The sequence below is a fragment of the Bos indicus x Bos taurus genome, chromosome 10 (genome assembly GCF_003369695.1).
Source record: "Bos indicus x Bos taurus breed Angus x Brahman F1 hybrid chromosome 10, Bos_hybrid_MaternalHap_v2.0, whole genome shotgun sequence".
NCBI lineage: Eukaryota > Metazoa > Chordata > Mammalia > Artiodactyla > Bovidae > Bos > Bos indicus x Bos taurus.
The window spans coordinates 56,067,522-56,086,764 of NC_040085.1; the positions used below are offsets into that span (position 1 = coordinate 56,067,522).

The 19,243-nt window shown below is 34.9% G+C and overlaps 2 protein-coding genes across 5 annotated transcripts in view; one reads left to right on the top strand and one right to left on the bottom strand.

The window, feature by feature from the left end:
* MYEF2 (myelin expression factor 2) overlaps window positions 1-11,717 on the top strand; it is a 33,388-nt gene extending 21,671 nt beyond the window's left edge. For 3 of the 4 annotated variants that reach the window (XM_027554083.1, XM_027554085.1, XM_027554084.1), the window contains 3 exons: window positions 1,408-1,616; window positions 1,696-1,747; window positions 9,149-11,717. In XM_027554083.1, coding sequence (XP_027409884.1) covers window positions 1,408-1,616; window positions 1,696-1,747; window positions 9,149-9,312 — 425 coding nt within the window. In that variant the 3' untranslated portion in view covers window positions 9,313-11,717. The remainder of the gene's footprint in view (window positions 1-1,407; window positions 1,617-1,695; window positions 1,748-9,148) is intronic. The other variant, XM_027554086.1, reaches the window with a different exon arrangement.
* Window positions 9,753-18,804, bottom strand: SLC24A5 (solute carrier family 24 member 5). The gene is made up of 6 exons (XM_027552878.1): window positions 18,790-18,804; window positions 17,934-18,034; window positions 15,265-15,548; window positions 12,660-12,866; window positions 10,690-10,791; window positions 9,753-10,218 (listed from the first exon to the last, which is right to left on the bottom strand). The coding sequence occupies exons 1-6, from the start codon at window positions 18,802-18,804 to the stop codon at window positions 9,896-9,898; spliced, it is 1,032 nt and encodes a 343-aa protein (XP_027408679.1). The 3' UTR covers window positions 9,753-9,895.
* Window positions 18,805-19,243: the final 439 nt, after the last annotated feature.

The window sequence follows — 19,243 nt, forward strand, 5'->3', positions numbered from 1 at the left end:
CTAGCTTATTTCATCTGTGAACAGCTTGTGTCTTCTGGTAAACACGGGTGAATTGCCTCAGATCTAACCCTTCTTGAGACCTCCTGAGTTTGAGGGCAAAATTGAAAGAGATGCTTATTTCCTCGCCTCTTAAATCTTTCCATGATAGAATCAAGAGTACCATTGTTGCAACCCTAGAGAATTCTAAATTTCTTCCCTCTGTTTCCACTACTACATATTAGAACTTATATTAAGCCTTAACACAAGGCTTATAATTTTGACTCCTGCTGAACCATGTCTGTTGTGAGCTCTCCATACTTTATTGACTTCCTTTAATTGATTGAAATCTCACAAATAGGAAACACAGTCTACTTGAACTGTTCTAAGAGTGAGGTTAAAAAAAAAAATCTTGTCGGTGGAAGATACTTACTCCATCGTACCTTGCTTCTCATTTTATTCTTTTCAACATCTTTTGTCAACCTTGGCCATTTCCCTGTTAAATATAATATCCCTATCTTCCTTTTTCACCTCAGTGTTTATACTTCTGTTCCCCTAATTTTATATTTGTTATTAACAGAAAACCAATTTGAGGGTGATGTTAGTTTTTAGAATGGGAATACTAGAATAGCTATGAGAAACAAGGATACATTTGAGAAAGAGTAGAATTGGAATAAAGAGGATTCAACTTGAATATAGCAATCAAGTGGGTATGAGATACAAGCTAGATTCTCAGTCTCTGGCTAAAGGGATGTGATTGTGTTTTTTGTTATCTCTACAAGTTCTGTATAACATAGAGACTAAAAGTTAGGTTCTTTGGTTATTGGAAATTGAATTGATATGAAAGGAGAAATTATATGTGAGACAAGATACTGAGATGAAAGGTAAGCTAGGGAAAGAATATTATGTAGGACAGTATGATGAGAGCAGCAGTTGATGTGTGAGTTGTAATTATTTGAATTTATCCCATATGTCTTTGTTCTAATAATTACTAAACTTGGTAATATTAGAAAATGAAAATGAGGGTAAAAAACTACTATAACATTAATGAATAAAGTATTAACAATTGGTATAAAATTTATATTACTTATGTTTTATGATATGAATATAACTTTATAGAAATGTATGTCTAATGTAGTTATACAGCGGCTAGAATAAACTGATTGAGTTAGCCATTAACATTCAACTAACCTAATATATACCAAATTAAAATTTGTTCCTTGGAAGATTGTTATATCATGTGTATGAAAATAATTTTATGTTTATATATTGTCTAATCACATAAATAAATTAATTTTTATCTCCCTTTCTTTCTCAAAAATGATTCTCTCCCTCCTCTTTCTCTCCTTCTTCTTCCTTCTCCTTTTCCTTCTGCTTTTAAAACAAAAACACCAAACTCCCAAATCCTCCCTTCCCTTCTTGAAAATCCAGGTGGTGGAATGGGTGGCATGAACAGTGTGACTGGAGGAATGGGGATGGGACTGGATCGGATGAGTTCCAGCTTTGATAGAATGGGACCAGGTATAGGAGCTATACTGGAGAGAAGCATCGATATGGATCGAGGATTTTTATCGGGTCCGATGGGAAGCGGAATGAGAGACAGAATAGGCTCCAAAGGCAACCAGATATTTGTCAGAAATGTAAGCAACTAAATGTAAAGGATACTTAAAATTAATTTTTTCCTTGTATATCTGTTACTAATACCTTTTTTCATTCTAGCTGCCTTTTGACTTGACTTGGCAGAAACTAAAAGAGAAATTCAGTCAGTGTGGTAAGTATGCCAAACTGTAGATACATTGATATTGACTATGGAGGAAAAATTGATTTTAAACTTTTAAATACTGCTTAAAGCACTACCTTTCCAGATGCTTATTCCTGGGTTAATTCCACTTCAAAGAAATGAATTATTTTGCTATCCTCTGACATAACAGCAGTGCATATTGGTACTAAATAACAAGATTTAGAGTAGAGTTTGTCATTGAGTAGAGTCTTTGTGGATAAAGAAGGTGCATATTGTATTACCTGATTTTTAAATGGTTAATATATCATCATTGGTTGCATTTAAAAGAATTTTTTTTTTCCTGTTGGAAATACTGACGAGTGGTATTTTTTTTGTTTATGATGTAGTGCAGTGCATTGTCAGTATGACCCAATGAAATCCTGACTTCTAAGTGATATGGAGTTAATAGATGAGACCCATTCTGCACACTCTTGTCACTTGTACAACTCAAGTAGCTTAGGTGGTAGGTAGCATAGAACCCACTGTCTTACTTGGTAGGAGTAAGAAGATCTGCCAGAATGAGTAAGCAGCAGCTAGCCATGAATCCCATAGACTACAGGGAAGTGAACATATCAAGGCCTTAGTGACATGTATCAAATGAGGGAGCAGTGGCAGCAAGTATAGATAACCCCTGCTATTGTCGTTTCAGTGAAAAAAAAAAAATCTCCAAATATCATATGATTAGGTAGAAGTGAAACAAGATAAACAACAAATGGGACAAATAGTGACATTAATGGAAATGTGACCAATATTGAATTGACTCTTCTTTGTCATATGTAGGCAAATTTCCTTTTGAGATCAGACATTGTAGCACGTTTAGGGTCTTTGGTGGGCTTCTATAGTTGCTACTGGCATTGTTTTGACAGGAGGACATCATCGACTCAAAAACATGTTTTAAAAGGAAAAACCTAGTACCTAAATCTACACTTTAAAAATCTGTACAACATTTTAGCTAATAAAATAAAGTGGTTAACTTTGTTATTTTAGCTCTAGTCTTAACGTACCTTGTTGATCAGTCTGTTTTATGTCATGAAAGTAATGATATTTTTTTGTTTTCTCAATTGTAAAAGCGTCTGACTTTTAGATTTATATTAAGGTAATATAAGTAATTTCCTACTGTTTTCCTATTTTAAACTTGAACTTACATTAGTGGAAAGGAAAATAAGTTATGGTAATATAGAATTAAGTGTCCAGCTATTGACAACTATGGAAATTATTTATTTGGCTTGTATGAACTGAACAGTTTTCTGCCACATCACTTTATTTATTTACTTTTAAATCTTAAGAATTTTTCTTTCTTAGAATGAGAAGTTTGTTTTTAATCTGCTCCAAGCCTTTAGTGGCCCTTTTCGTAGTGTAAGTCAATGTTTTGCTTTTTTTTAACCCCCTGGGCCCAAGGTAAGTTAAGTATATTCTCTTGGTTACTTAGTAAGAGTCTAGTGGTACTCCATGCTCTCTGCTAAAATAGTAACTGTCAGCAAATGACCCATCAGCAAGCCCTCTGATCATTAAATGTCTATAGTATTTAATTTTCCTTAATGGGGCAGTTACAAAGGCTGAAGAAATGTAGTATGAGTTATATAACCGTCAGTACAGCATTTCCTCAGCAGATAAAATACAGGGAAAAAAATCTATTCTGATCTCCAAATATAACAAGATGAGAAGTTAAGTGAGAATAGTGAAGTAGATCTTCCTTTATTCTGCTCAGTGTAATTCCTCAGAATATGCATTTTTAAGAAGGCAGAGTATAATATAAGTGAACCAGTTAGAGTTGGATCCCACATTGGTTTAGGTTATGCTGCTGCTGCTGCTGCTAAGTCGCTTCAGTCGTGTCCGACTCTGTGCAACCCCATAGACGGCAGCCCACCAGGCTCCCCCGTCCCTGGGATTCTCCAGGCAAGAATACTGGAGTGGGTTGCCATTTCCTTCTCCAATGCATGAAGTGAAAAGTGAAAGTGAAGTCGCTCAGTCGTATCCGACTTCGCGACCCCATGGACTGCAGCCTACCAGGCTCCTCCGTCCATGGGATTTTCCAGGCAAGAGTACTGGAGTGGGGTGCCATTGCCTTCTCTGTAGGTTATGCTAACAAGGTCAAATAGGCATAGCCTATCAAACTTGGTGTAGCCTGTACCCTTTAACTGCACTCAGTGGTCTAGTATGATGTAGGATCATAGCGTTGCAGTGCAGGGAAAGCCCATCTTAACCATTCCTGCTCTAAACTGTAACAAATATAACATTGCTCTACAGGTTTCCATATCAATTAGAAGATCTGTTAACTACACAGAAAATGGAGACTTGTGGTAGATTTTATTTGCTAAAACATATGCTGCTTCCCTTGTGGCTCAGCTGGTAAAGAATCCGCCTACAATGCAGGAGACCTGGGTTCGATCCCTGGGTTAGGAAGATCCCCTGGAGAAGGGAAAGGCTACCCACTCCAGTTTTCTGGCCTGGAGAATTCCATGGATTGTCGGACATGACTGAGCAGCTTTCACATGCTGCATCAAGCATGACTTGGTGTACTCAAGATTAACATAACAGTAAAAATAATGCAGTAAGAGTAGAAACACAATATGAAGAACATTCACAGATAATCACTTTGTATTGTTTATAAAGAAACACTAAAACTGTTTTTTGTCTCCTATTTCGTAATTATAGTTTTTTGTAGAATATCTTGATTTTGAATTTTTTCTCTTATGGTTATGTTACAGCTATACTTTGGAAGTAGATTTTATTAACTATTTAAATATACTTTAACTTGGCCTGTTTTTGGGTATGCTTTTCCATCATTTTCCAGAGTATACCTCACAAGGTTATATAAATAAAGTTAAATAAAGTAGAAAGGTTTCTTTTATTGCAAGGAAGTCACTTTTGTAGTGTATGTAACAGCAATATCTTTGATCATTGTAATACTGATTTCTCATTTCATACTCTTTTGTCCTATTTGTTGTTGTTCTGTAGCTCAATTGTGTCTGACTCTTTGCAGCCCCATGGACTGCAGCTTGCCAGGCTTCCCTGTCCTTCACCGTCTCCTGGAGCTTGCTCAAACTCGTGTCCATTGAGTCAGTGATGCCATCCAACCATCTCGTCCTCTGTCATCCCTTTCTCCTCCTGTCTCAGTCTTTCCCAGCATCAGGGTCTTATTTAAATGTGTCGGCTCTTCGCATCAGGTGGTCAGAGTATTGAAGCTTCAGCTTCAATATCAGCCCTTCCAGTGAATATGAAGGGTTGATTTCCTTTAGGATTGACTGATTTGATCTCCTTGCAGTCCAAGGGACTCTCAAGGGTCTTTTTCAGCATCATAGTTCTAATTCTAAAGCATCAGTTTGTCCTATACTGTTGCTGAAATAGCAGTACTATTTTATTTTTCTTGAAATTACCTAAGATCAGTAGATTTTTAAGTCATTTAGGAGTCCTCAGAGCATGGAAAAAGCCAGGGAAATCTGATATTAATCACTTAAAGCTAAATTTTTTCTCCTCATTTATTTTTAGAAAATATCTCTATTGGTGTTTTTATGGAATTAAGAAGAAACTTGGATAACAGAACTTTCTGTTTCTGTTAGGAGCTTTTTAGGGCAGTCTAACCGTGAAACAAGTATCTATAAGTCACTTTCTCTATAAGCCTGAGTGTCCAGAATATAAGAAAATTCATTTATCTTAGGTGATAGACTTTGTCAGCTAGAACAGCCTTGTGATCATTGTGAAGTCAGGAATTTGGGGGTCTGAATCATGATTCCTAAACAGAGGGAAAATTTAAGAGGAAATAATGGAGAAACTTGTCCTTGGAGATTAACAGATTTTTGCAAGAGATAATTACATATTTTCCTTTGAAGTTACGAAGATTTCTTGCTTGAATGAACCTCAGTATTGCTGTTAAATCTATGGTAGGATACTTACGTTAAGAAAAACTCTAAATTTTTAGGTAAATTTAGAATAATGAAGAACCTTTAACCTTAAAAGCTCTTGAGTGTTCTCCGCAGTCCTCTTCAAAATCACTGAAAAATGCTGCCATTTACTAAGGTGTGCTTCTTTAATTAAACTTGCTTGTTTTCATGTCCCAGCATTTGAGATACTAAGAGGACTCTGGAAATTGCTCTGCATTTATCTTTAAAGCTTTTTTAAAAATATAGTTTTTTATTTCATTTTATGATATAAAGTGTTTCATTTTATGATATTTATTAGAAAATATGATTTCTGTGTATGTTTTTTACTTTTTCTTCCAATTTCATTGAGATATAATTGACATACAGCACTGTATAAGTTTAAGGTGTACAAGCATAAATGGTTTGACTTACACATGTAAAATGATTATTACAAGAAGCTCAGTGAACACCCATCATCTCATAGAAACAAAGAAACAGAAAACAAATTTTCCTTGGGATTTAGGATTTTTTCTGAGGATTTTTTCTTAACAATTTTCATATATAGCATATAGTAGTGTTGATTATATTTATCATGTTGTACATTACATCTGTAGTACTTATTTATCTTATAACTGGAAGTTTATACCTTTTGACTGCCTTCTTCTAATTCCCCCTCTCCAGCCCTGTTCCTGCCTCTGACAACTACAAATCTGACCTCTTTTTTTTTTTTTTACTGAGTTTGTTTCTTTGCTTTTGAAGTATAATTAATCTACAACCCTATGTTAGTTCCTGTTACACAACCTAGTTACTCGATATTTCCCTACTTTTTAGATGATCATCTCGATAAAGTCTAGTTGTAATATATCACCATAAAAAGATGCTAGTTATTGACTATGTTTCCCACATAGTATGTTTCATACCCGTGATTCATTTATTTTGTGATTGGAAGTTTGTATTCTTAATCTTCCACTCAGACAGCCTTACCTGTTGTTCTCTGTACAGCTGTTTCTGTTTTATTTGTTTTTTAGATTCCATACATAGATGAAATTATACAATATTTATCTTTCTATGTCTGACTTATTTCACTTAGCATAATAACCTCTAGGTCCATCCATGTTGTTGCAAATGGCAAGATTACATTCTTTTTTATGGTGTTTTTAGTTTGTTTCCATATCTTGGCTGTTGTAAATAATGCTGCCATGAACAAAGGGGTGCATATATCTTTCTTAATTAGAGTTTTTGTTTTCTTCAGATAAATACCCAAGAGTGGAATTGCTGGATCATATAGTATTACTATTTTTAATTTCTTGAAGAATCTCCCTAGTGTTTTCTGTAGTGGCAACAACAATTTACATTCCTACTAATGGTGCACAGGGGTGGTTTGGTTTTTACCAGTTTTAGGTTGAAAACTGTTTGGATCAACTTTAACCATTGTAATATAATTTCTCTGGAAATTAGTCTGTTTTAGAACTTTTAGAAGGGCCTTCCCTGGTGGCCTAGTGGTAAAGAATCCCCTGCCAATGCAGGGGACAAGGGTTCAATCCCTGGGTCAGGAAGATCCCCTGGAGAAGGAAATGGCAACCCACTCAGGATAATTGCCTGGGAAAACCATGGACAGAGGAGCTGGGTGGGTTATAGTCAATGGGATCACAAAGAGTTAGATGTGACTTAGTGACTAAACAACAAATAACTTTTAGAACACAGTTAAGGAGAAGGCTTCCCTTCTGGCTCAGACAGTAAAGCGTCTGCCTGCAATATGGGAGACCCAGGTTCGATCCCTGGGTCAGGAAGATCCTCTGGAGAAGGAAATGGCAACCCACTCCAGTACGCTTGCCTGGAAAATCCCATGGACAGAGGACACTAGTATGCTACAGTCCATGGGGTTGCAAAGAGTCAGACATGACTGAGCGACTTCAATTTCCTTTCCAATTTCCTTTAAGGAGAAGGCAATGGCACCCCACTCCAGTACTCTTGCCTGGAAAATCCCATGGACAGAGGAGCCTGGTAGGCTGCAGCCCATGGGGTCGCTAAGAGTTGGACACAACTGATCGACTTCACTTTCACTTTTCACTTTCATGCATTGGAGAAGGAAATGGCAACCCACAGTGTTCTTGCCTGGAGAATCCCAGGGACGGGGGAGCCTGGTGGGCTGCTGTCTATGGGGTCGCACAGAGTCGGACACGACTGAAGTGACTTAGCAGCAGCAGCAGCAGATGAGTAACTATCGGTTTTAAAAAAAAATGCAGTAATGGGGCAAGGTGGTGATGGATGAATAAATAAAAGTAAAAAATAGTCCAGGATGTTGTAGAAATCATTCAGATGAAACTTCAAACAGGAAAAAAGTCTTAACTCATGGACTCAGATTAAAAATTCATCCCATCATGCGGAAAGGGCTTATGCAATTTTTGATAAGCCCTTTTTTTTTACCTTCCTCCCTTTTCCTTTTTTTTCCCTCCCTTTATAGAACTAAATATGTCTGGCTCTTTGATTTTATTGCCAGACTAAAGTTAGCCCATAGTGATCTGGCAACTACATATTCAAAGGGAGGGAAACATTATGGTAAGTAGTTACACCCCTCATTATCTAAATCTGTGTGAACTGGGTTATCATACATCCCTGTTTGCCTGGGGATAGTCTCAGTGTTTACATCTGTTATTTGTGTGTACTTATTAATATCTCTCCCTTTTACTCTCAGGTTTCTGGTTTAGATGATGGGTTTTTATGGCCATACATTTTTATAAATGATATGCATTTATTTCAAATACCAGTCTGTATAGAGTCAGTAATGATATTAACTCTAAACAGAACCATTGTCTGGTTTTCTTCCTCCTTCTGAAAGTTCCTCTCTAAGGTCCTTCTTTATGTTCTTGTCATCATCAGTGTTTTGTACCTTTATTGATTTAAATCTATAGTATCTCTTCCATGTCTATTTCCATAAGTACTTGGTGCCACTCTTACATATAGAGTTCAAATTAAGATATTGAATAAATGACTTTGCATTATGGTTGAAAACATAATTAGCGGAGCCCTTTGTGGACCTGGTAAAATTCCTGGGTGGTTGTTACTGTTTTCAGGGATAAAACAGTGATATGGAAGATAAAAAGGAAAGAAAAAAGATTAGGGTATTGAGTATAAAACAAGAAATTTTCAAAAAATAATTTTGTTTGGATTTGTGTTTGTTGTTAGGCATGGTAACTAGGTATTGTTTTGTGCTAGCTTACCTTATTTTGCTATAAAATTCAAGTAAAGATTTACATTAAAATTTTTTATTTTAATAAAATACTAAATCCTAAGCAAATTTATTTTTATTTCAATTTTGTATATTATAACCTTTATTTATTACTGTATATGAATTGCATTATATACAGAGTATAAAATGATGAGAGTAATACTTATATGATGTGCTATTTTAAAATCATTAATGTTTTTAGCCAAGTTACTTGTCACTTCATAGGCTATGAGAAATTTCAAACCTGTATACTGAAATGGAAACTTTATACTGACAGGTAATTCTATAATTTTTATTTTACAGGTCATGTAATGTTTGCAGAAATAAAAATGGAGAATGGAAAGTCAAAAGGCTGTGGAACGGTCAGATTTGACTCCCCAGAATCAGCTGAAAAAGCCTGCAGAATAATGAATGGCATAAAAATCAGTGGCAGAGAAATTGATGTTCGCTTGGATCGTAATGCATAATTTGAAACCACGGTTGGAACATTCTTACATCTGTTTTGCTGAATCTCCTAGTAAACATCATTTTTTAAAAGTAATACTGTCTGCTTACAAAAAGTTGTAAAAATGAACTTCTAAAACTCCCACCAGTTTTTTAACAGTATAGTGTTAAATATACTGTGTGATTTTTGTTAATCTCAAGTTTGGGTTTTTAAGACAGCAAGTCTGGTCATTCAGTTTAAATGAATGGTTATACTATTTTTAATGAAGTAAGCCATTTTCTTGTTATTTTCAGTTCTGCATAGTGGGATTTGTTTGTTAAAAGTGTCCCCAGCTTTTATCAACTTATTGTAAGGTAAAGCATAGATGGTTTTTTCCAAAACTTCTGTTTAATATATGTAATTGTCCTTGAAAAGAAAGGGCTCAGACAAATTAGGATATGATTTTGATTGGCTTTAAATTACTTTTGTTGGTGATAAAAAACTACTGTAAGTAAGTTTTAGATTCTGAAGTTCAGAATATTTTTTATTTGAGTTAAATGAAGAAATGGAGGTTTTCTTCTCTGCCCTTCCCCATCATTCACATTTTCCACATAACACTGTTAACGTTAATCACCACAGCCCCTTATTTTATTGTTTCCAATAATTCCAAGTTCATATAGAACTGATAATGTTGTAAGCCCCAAGTACAGTAACAGACAGACTACTCCCAACTTTCTGTCTAGTTTCCAGCCATTGAGGTGAACTGCTAAGAAAAGGAAAACAATTGAAATGTTGAGAAAGATGGTTATGTAAGTTAGTCCTCTACTGTTCACTTCTACAGGAGCAGATGGATTTATAAATGCAGTTTTAATAAACCATGGAACACCTAGGCATAGCATATCAAAGACATTGGATCCCACGATGTTAGACATAGCCATATCTCCTTTGCCTGCAAAAAAAAGCATGTTGTTAAATGTGCATACCAATACTGTATTTTATTAATAAGCTTCATAAGAAAAAACACTGGATACTTTTTCTGTTTGTTTTGGAAAATTGTATTAGAGCAAAAGTCTTACTGAATTTGTATTTTTAAATTTTAGGGGGTTAGTATTTAAAGTCTTAACATTTATTTATCTAATAATAATTATCCTTATTTATTAAACCATTTTTCAATAAGGTATATAGATTACTTGTTGCTTTTCATTCTAACATGGTTAATTACGATTTAATTCACATTTCAGGTGAATATTATTTAAGGGATTAGATTTAGTGAAATTAATTAAATAGTAAATGCTTCCTCTTGAGTTCTTTTTTCTTCAAAGTATGTTACTGAGGAAATACTTTAAAGGTATCTTTGCTCAATGTATTTCAGTCAGGCTTTTAAGAATGGGCACTGCAGCTTGAGGGACCCAGTTCTTACCTTTTCTTGCAACCAACACACTTGCGATCGTGTCTGGTATGCTTGTTCCTGCTGCTAATAAAGTAAGGCCCATTACTGTATCTGGAATTTCTAATGTTTCCCCTGTAACAAACATAGATATTATATATTACAAATCTTATAGATTCACTAACTGTTCTCTGCAGATATTTCTTTCCTGAAAAAGAAAATAGACATATTTAGATTTCAGAACCAATATGTACTTAGATTTTAGGTAGCAAAATAATATTGGTGAATTGGTAACCAAGGTAGCACAGATTTTTCATGACAGATGGTGATATTTAATACACAAAATTCTACCAAGGAATAATTTCCCTATGTGGTATGCTTATAGAAGTTTTGGATGTCCACTGTTATCAAGGCTGTTGCTTAAAATATGCCAATAAGATTGGTCATTTTCTCTTCTCCTTTTTAAAAACATTTCCTAAAAAGGTCAGATTTAAGCATATTATAGCTATTTTTAGGCTGTAAATGTGTTAACATGGTATGCATTTTTAAAGTTCTACTTTAGTGATATACCTTAGTTTAGGTGTTTCCTTTGGGAAATCATAAATCTGAGGAAAACAGAATAGGCTTCTACTTGAGTCTTTCTAACTTTGTGGTTCCGCTTTAATACCTCTGTTAAATCTGATGGCAGTTCATCATTTTTCATAAATGTATCCATTTTGGGAAACAGAACTAGAATGTAACTGCTCTTTATATTGTAATTGAAAACTTGCTTTACAATTCTTTTTTTTTCTTCTTAAAATGTTAATTAAAAAAACTTCAGGTAGCATATTTATTGCATGCTTATATATTGCTAATGGAACTGTAATTGGTTGTTAATTTGTTACTGGTTTGCCAGAGTTCATATGTACATAAATAACACTAACATTTATCATCTTGGGGACTGTTCTGTGATCTAGTACTTGATTTTGTTCTTTTCTTGTTTTCCTAACATCAAATGTGACCTGGCTGAGAACATTTATGGAGAGCTTTAATATGCAGGCTTGGATTTTTCCATATTACTCATAAAAAAAGAAATATTCTTAGAATAGCATACTATTCTAAGTCATATATTAATTTGAGAAAAGTCAGAGGTCAGGAAACTTTTTTTTGAAAGGGTGAGATAGTAATTTTTTTAGGTTTTGTAGGCTATACAATCTCTGTTGCAGTTATTCAGCTCTGCCAGTGTAATGTGAAAGCGTTCATGGATAATATATAAATGGATGGGCTTGACTGTTCAGTAAAACTTAACTCGCAAAAACAGGAGACTCAGTGTTTGGGTACACAGGTGGTGGGTTGCTCACCTCTGATTAAGTCCATTCAGGTTAACCTTTTTGGGAGAAATTCCTGATTTTTTTTTGGTACATTGTTTATATTCAGTTTTTCCTTCTGAACTACGAGTTCTTTGGGACTAGAGCTGATTATGGCCAGGTAGTAATAGTTAAATCTTAATCATGAAAGTAGTAGAAACTAAAATGAGACTTTATTTTTTACCCTTGTAATTCATTTTGTAGTACATTTATATTGCCATATTAAAAAACAAAATGTAATCCAGTTAAACAGTGAATACCCATTGTTTTCTCAAAACACTGGCACCTTGCCATATGTTAAAGTATGGGATGGCATTCAGTATAAAGACTATCTTGTGGACCCATGCAATGTGATTTAATTATTAGCAAAATAGAAATTCTGTGAATTTGACATCGTTTATAACATGTTCCTTTGACTTGTACCCCTGGGCTGTGTAATAGTGACCATATAGCTTGACATGTGGTATACACCTCACAAAACCTGAGTGAGCTTGTTGGTATATTAATATTTAATCTTTTTGTAAATAGCACTAATCTTTATTTTTAGTCTGCTGAAAAACAAATTTTCTCTTTAACTAGATTATACTTAGTGAATATATGCTGTTCTTATATACAACTGATTATTTTTAAATTGTGCTCTTAAGATATTATACATACCAGTTATTGTGACCATCCAAACCAGGATATATGTAAATGCAGATATCCACAGTGCTGACATAAAAAATGTTATCACAAAATACTTTCTCCAAAACTTTCTTCTACAATCTGGTGTGGTTAGAAAAAGTAGTATAATAATGGGAAGGGATAGTACCCAAAAAATTCTTTTTAAGTCGGCTTCAGGCATGTTGAAAACACTTGGCGGATCTGTTAAGGAAAAATTAAATGATTTTGAGTTTTCTCAAATGGCCAATTAAGTTAGAAATGTCCATTTAAGAAGCTATATTGAAATAAATTAGCTGTATCAGTTTTTAAGAGGCTATTTAAAACATTTGAATATCTCATTACTGATATTGCTGGCAAAAAGAAGCTAATTGAGACTTCAGGGCTGACTATAAAATGTGATATTCAGCATTTCTTGATTTGGGGTCTTAAATCCATCAGAGTGTTTAGGCTCATTCACTAAGTGTGTTAGAAACATAAATGTTTCTGAAGAGTCAGTTCAACATCTCTTGATTTTCTACAATGTGGATGGTTTTTAGTAACTTTTGCTTATGGGATTAACCTGGTGTCTTCCCTTAGCAACCCCAGTTGTCTCCACTTCCCAGTATTGATGATACCTCTAGCCTGCCCTATGTATCACAAAATGTATTCTTAGGGAGTAAAAGATAGCTATAGCATAATCTTTTTATTAAGTTGAATATTTCTGATTCTCAGGTGATTTTACGGGGCTTATTTCATCATTTTCTTTCATTAATTTACTAAACAAAATTCACCACAATTCTTAGAACCTTAAGAAAATTGGAAGTAGTATTGAATCTACAGTGTAACTTATAAAACTTGAGTATGTTTTTTAAATTCAATTTGTTCTATTAACTTGGTGGAAGAAGTCAATAATAATATATTAGATAAAAAGGAGACTTCACTTTAGATTGTTTAAAATTTGTATGGCACTTATAAAATATTGGGTTGGCCAAAAAGTTTGGTCGGTTTTTTCCATACCATCTTATGGAAAAAATTGAACAAACTTTTTGGCCAGTCCAATGTTTTGCCCATATATTAGGTCACATTAACACTAATACTAGTAAAATAACTCATAATTTTTTTTTTTTTTTGCCACATTGCAGCAAATGGGCCAGAAAGTAACAGATATAATTTTATTGTAATAAAAAATGTTTGGACTGTTTTTTTTTAGTTTCTTGTTATAAAATTTAACTTAGAAATGTATACTTCTTGTACCTGAAAGACTAGAAACTATAATCTTTGTAAGAAGGGGAAAATTCATGTTTTAATTTTTTCAGATAATAAATTACTAAGTTCCTTGTCTAATGTACTAAATAAAATGCAGAATCTGTTTCTTAAAACCACTTTATTAAAAAAAAAAATCCCTAAATTTTTATTTCTGGCTGTAGCTGAATTTGACTTCCTATATACTAAACATGTTAGTTGCTCAGTCATGTCTGACTCTTTGCAGTCTCATGGACTGTAGCCCTGACAGGCTTCTCTGTCCATGGGATTCTCCAGGCAAGAATACTGCAGTGGGTAGGTCATTCTTTTCCCCAGGGGATCTTGGAGGAGGGCATCGAAACCCACTGCAGTATTTTTGCCTGGAGAATCCCATGGGCAGAGGAGTCTGGTGGGCTACAGTCCATCAAGTCTCAAAGAGTCAGACATGACTGAAGCGACTTAGCATACATACTATAAACATTTATTTACATGTTTTGCTACTGCTTCACATGTTTAAAATTCAGCTGTCTCCTTCCTACTTTTTCTTCACACCAGCTCTTCCTAAATTCCTAGATTTGTAAGTGGTATTCTCATTTTACTTTGTCATGATCAAAAGCCTCAGAATTATCTCTGCTCCCATGTAGCCCTTCAGTTGCCTGGTCTTGGTGATGCTTCCTCTGCATTGTCTCACATCTATTTTCTTGTATTCCCACTGCCTTCACCTTGTCTAAGCATCTGTTAAACACATCAGTTGGTCTAGCAGCATGTCTTTTATCTCATATTTCAGTTCTGATAATTTCTCTGCAAACCTGCAAATGCTATTGATCTAGCATTTAAGACTGTCGTATTCCTTCCTATCCACCTTTCTTCTGCTTCCATTCTGCACATTCAGTCCTCCAGTTATGTTAGTACTTGACAAGCCTTTTTCCCATGTTATTTCTTTATCAATCCATGGAATGCTTTTTACTCTTAGCTCTGCATCATTTACTTATGACATATGAAGTCTGATAAAACTTCAGTAGCTATTACCGTAAATCAATTTGTTAAAATCTTACTGTTCTACAAGGCTTAGTTTGTCTCTGTGATAATCTTTCCTATCTGACCATCCTCATCAAATTTTTTTTACCATCTGTCCCATTTAGGAACTATGTTTATACTTTATTTCTTTCTCTATACAGTATTTAAATGTTCATATTTTAGCTATTTTGTTTTTTTTTCTGAAATATTTGGAAACTTCTTTAAGGATAGGTCTGCCTCTTGATCATCTCTAAATTCCCATAGTATTTTTAAAGTAGTAAGTATATAGTACTTGCCGAATTGAAATGAAATTAAGTTTTGCTAGTAACAGACTTAACAGTGGTCATGATGGGGTTATTACCTTCACAAACCTGACTAAGACCATGTAAACTTAAAGAAAGTTGGGAGTAGCCAGAATCTTCATGAAATATTCCACTGTCAGTTCTTGATTGCCTACGGATGAATGGTTGATCCTCTTCTTCCCATCCCATCAGTAGCTGTTGTTCACTTCTCTCTTCTATTGCTTTGACAAGACAGGTACAGCAAGGACTGCATTTCTTTATAATATATTGGTTAATTTTAATGTCAAAACACAGCACCACAACATATAATCCGTATATCAAAAGCAGTAAAGTTCCTTCATACCTGTAAATTAGAGAAATTTGTGTGGTTTTCAATTTAAAGTGAAAGTTATTTTAGAGTTAGTAGTTTTGGGGCAGTATCTGCTTAACTTTCTAATGAAACAATAGAACAGAAGTATTCTAGATACATTTTGATTTTATAGATGTGTCCAGATTTGGTTACAACATTATTAAAGACTTACTGATTGATGAAAGTTCGACACTGTCCTTTTTGTATTTTAAAAACAAGGATTATAAACTCATTCTTAATTTGTAGAATCCTTCAAAATAGCAAGCATAGAAAGTTCTTTGAAAATGTGTGTTAGTTACTTAGTCATGTCCGAATATTTTTCCTTTAAATGTACCAGTCTCTCAAATCATGCAGGAAACAAAAGGTCCAGTTACTAACCATTGTTAGGATAACACCAGCTTTTATAACTGCCCATGTATTTACCTTAATTGAGATCTTCATTTCTCCATAAGCCTTCAAGTTACTGTCTAGTGTCCCTTCATTTCACCTTGCACACCTCCCTTGAATGTTATTTGCAAGGAACATCTAGTGGTAAGGAGCTCCCTCAATTTTTGTTTAGCTTGACATCTCTTAATTCCACCCTCACTATTGAAGGACCGTTTTGCCAGATATGGGACTCAGTTGACTTTTTTTTTCATTTAGCACTTTGAATGTATCTGCCCACTGCCTTCTGGCCTCTGAAAGTTAAATCTGTTTATAATCTTATTGAGGTCCCTTGTATGAGATGATTCACTTCTCTCTTGATGCTTTCAAGGTTCTCTTTGTTTTTGAAAGTTTGACTATAGTGTGTCTCAGTGTGGATATGAGTTCATCTTACCTGAAGTCTACTGAGCTTCTTGGATATTTGTATTCATGAAGTGAAGTGAAAGTGTAGGCCGCTCAGTCCTGTACAACTCTTTCCAACCCCACGGACAGTAGCCCACTAGGCCCCTCTGTCCATGGGATTCTCTGGGCAAGGATACTGGAGTGGGTTGCCATTGCCTTCTCCAGGGGATCTTCCCAACCCAGGGATCAAACCTGAGTCTCCAGCACTACAGGCAGATTCTTTACCCTCTGAGCCACCTGGGAAGCCCTATTTGAAAATAATAGTAATTACAGATTTTCAAAGTGAAAGTGAAACTAATGAATAGTGATGGGGCTTCTCCACTTAAGTTCATTGAAAAAACAATAATTACAAGAATATAGTATCCCTTCATTTCAGTTGTTCTGGTATAGGAATTCTGTGCTAAATCAGAATATGTTAGACTGGCTGAAGCTTTTCAATTTGCTATACTGAGATTTTTTGATGATTTTAATGTAAATGAGTTTGGCTTGCACCATTTTCCTATACTCTGGTTTGCTATTTAGAGAGGTTTGATTATCTGATATCATCACATTTGAACCTTGCATTTACCTTTTATTTTATAGCTAGTGAATCACTGCTACAGCTTGAAAGCACAGAGTTCTTGATATCCCTAATGAAAGGAGCATTAGCTTGGATACTCCCACAGTCATTGTCCCCTGGCAGACAACTGCTAAGTCCCAGAAGCACTTCTGTTGTAACCAACAGTCTTTCCTTGGGAGACAGACTAGATGTCAGAAAGATTCACTTTGAAAATTTACTCCCTGCTAGGTTTGAAGTTTCTTGATAGCAGGTATTAGAGCAGCATTGCCAAATGGCACCCCTCTAGTATTCCAGAGGGGTGCTATTGACCTCCACCATCAGGCAATGTACAGTCTGTGTGTCTATGTTTGACATTTATTCATCTGTTAAGACTCATCTCATAGTGATCAATACCTAACAAATACCTGGTATGTGTTAGCTGAAAAAGTGACTGTTTCCATTTTCTTAGAACGACAAGGCATGGGGAGATTATAAATAAAACAAATAGTTTTTAGTCTTGAAACCTAAAACATTTTTAATTTTTAGAGGAAGAGGGCTATAGTTCTCTTACTAAATGAACATCAGGGAAAAAGTTGGAGGAATTTAAAGGGACTTTGTTTCTTTGTTATCTCTAATTGTGTGATCATGGCCACTTCTAACTGAGGAAAGGTAAACAACCCAATAGAGGAAAAAGCCACCTCTTGGGGCTTTAACAAACATCTAAAATTTGGAAGCTTTCTGAGAAGGTAGTCAGTAGGGAAAAAGAAGGATGGTAACATCTGCTGGTTAGACAAAAAGGAAGACTGATTTGACTGAAAAATTGCAAAGGGAGAACAACCCCACCAGCAATTGTGATGACGAGGTTAGCTCAGAGATCTCCAGGAAAATGTATGAAAGGGGTAGATAATTAAGAATGAAAGAAATAACATTTCTGAAAAAAAGTTACTAAACTAGAATTTTATAAAAGTACTCTCTGTCATTGTTTTACATAAGAGTAATGATCTTTTCAAGCTTACCAGTAAACTTGGTTGTCAAATATTATGGCAAGAAGTGCTGCTACGCTGATAGCATATGCCGCACAGTCTCTGAATAGGGGCCAACATGATAGCCTTGAAACCTGTAAAAATAATTAATGTTTCCATTACACTGTTACTTCTTCAAGTACTTGCTTAGTGTAATACTAAAATTATTTGTATATTTGTAGTTAAACATTGTTATCTTTTACATATTGCTTTTAGAGAAAGGAATTTTAAGAAAAATTGTGTTTCTAAACCTAGTCTGATTTTCATAAATTTGACCAAGAGGTATTTGTGGGTTAACTTAAAATTGAATACATGTTGTTTTTCTACTGATTAATAAACTTAATTGAACACATTCCTAGTGCCTTGTTTGTTCCAGACTATCAACAGTTCTTTTGTTTTTCTTTGTCTTTTTTTTATAAATTTATTTTTTAATTGAAGGATAATTGCTTTACAGAATTTTGTTCTTTTCTGTCAAACTCTGTCAAATTCTGTTATTTTCTGTTATTTCTGTGGATGAACCTAGAGCCTATTATACAGAGTGAAGTAAACCAGAAAGAGATAAATATCATATACTAACGTGTATATATAGAATCTAGAAAAATGGTACTGAAGAGCAGGGAAGCAGTGGAGAAACAGACATGGAAAGTAGACTTATGGACATGGGGAGAGGGTGGAGAGGGTGAGATGTATGGAGAAAGTAACATGGAAACATTACCACATGTAAAATAGATAGCCAACGGGAACTTGCTGTATGTCTCAGGAAACTCAAACGGGCTCTGTATCAACCTAGAGGTGTGGGATGGGAAGGGAGATGGGAGGGAGGTTCAAAAGGCAGGGGATATATGTATACCTGTGGCTGATTCATGTTGTGGTTTGACAATAAGCAGTTCTTATAATTTGTCAAGACTATATTTTGTTGAATAAAGTTTTCTTACGTACCACATTAGATAGTAAGCCACAGGCTGCACAGATACCAAGGAGGTTATAGATTGCAGATCCAAGAATGGTGCTAATGCCAATATCGCCCTTTGTGATAAATACACCTATGAGCCAGATAGTAGCTAAGTTAGTGTTGACTTGGAGAAGATCAAATAACACCAATTAAGCAAAAAAATAAAAGGAGTGGTATTTACCTAGGAAAGCAGTAACTAATTCAGGAGCTGAACTACCGGCTGCCATAAAAGTTGCACCTGCAACATCCTGGGACAGTCCTAAGGCTGAAGACAAATGAAATTATATTAAGCCTGGTAAAGTGACAAATGGGAGAGCATGTTCTCATAACTAAATAGATACCAAAGCTACAT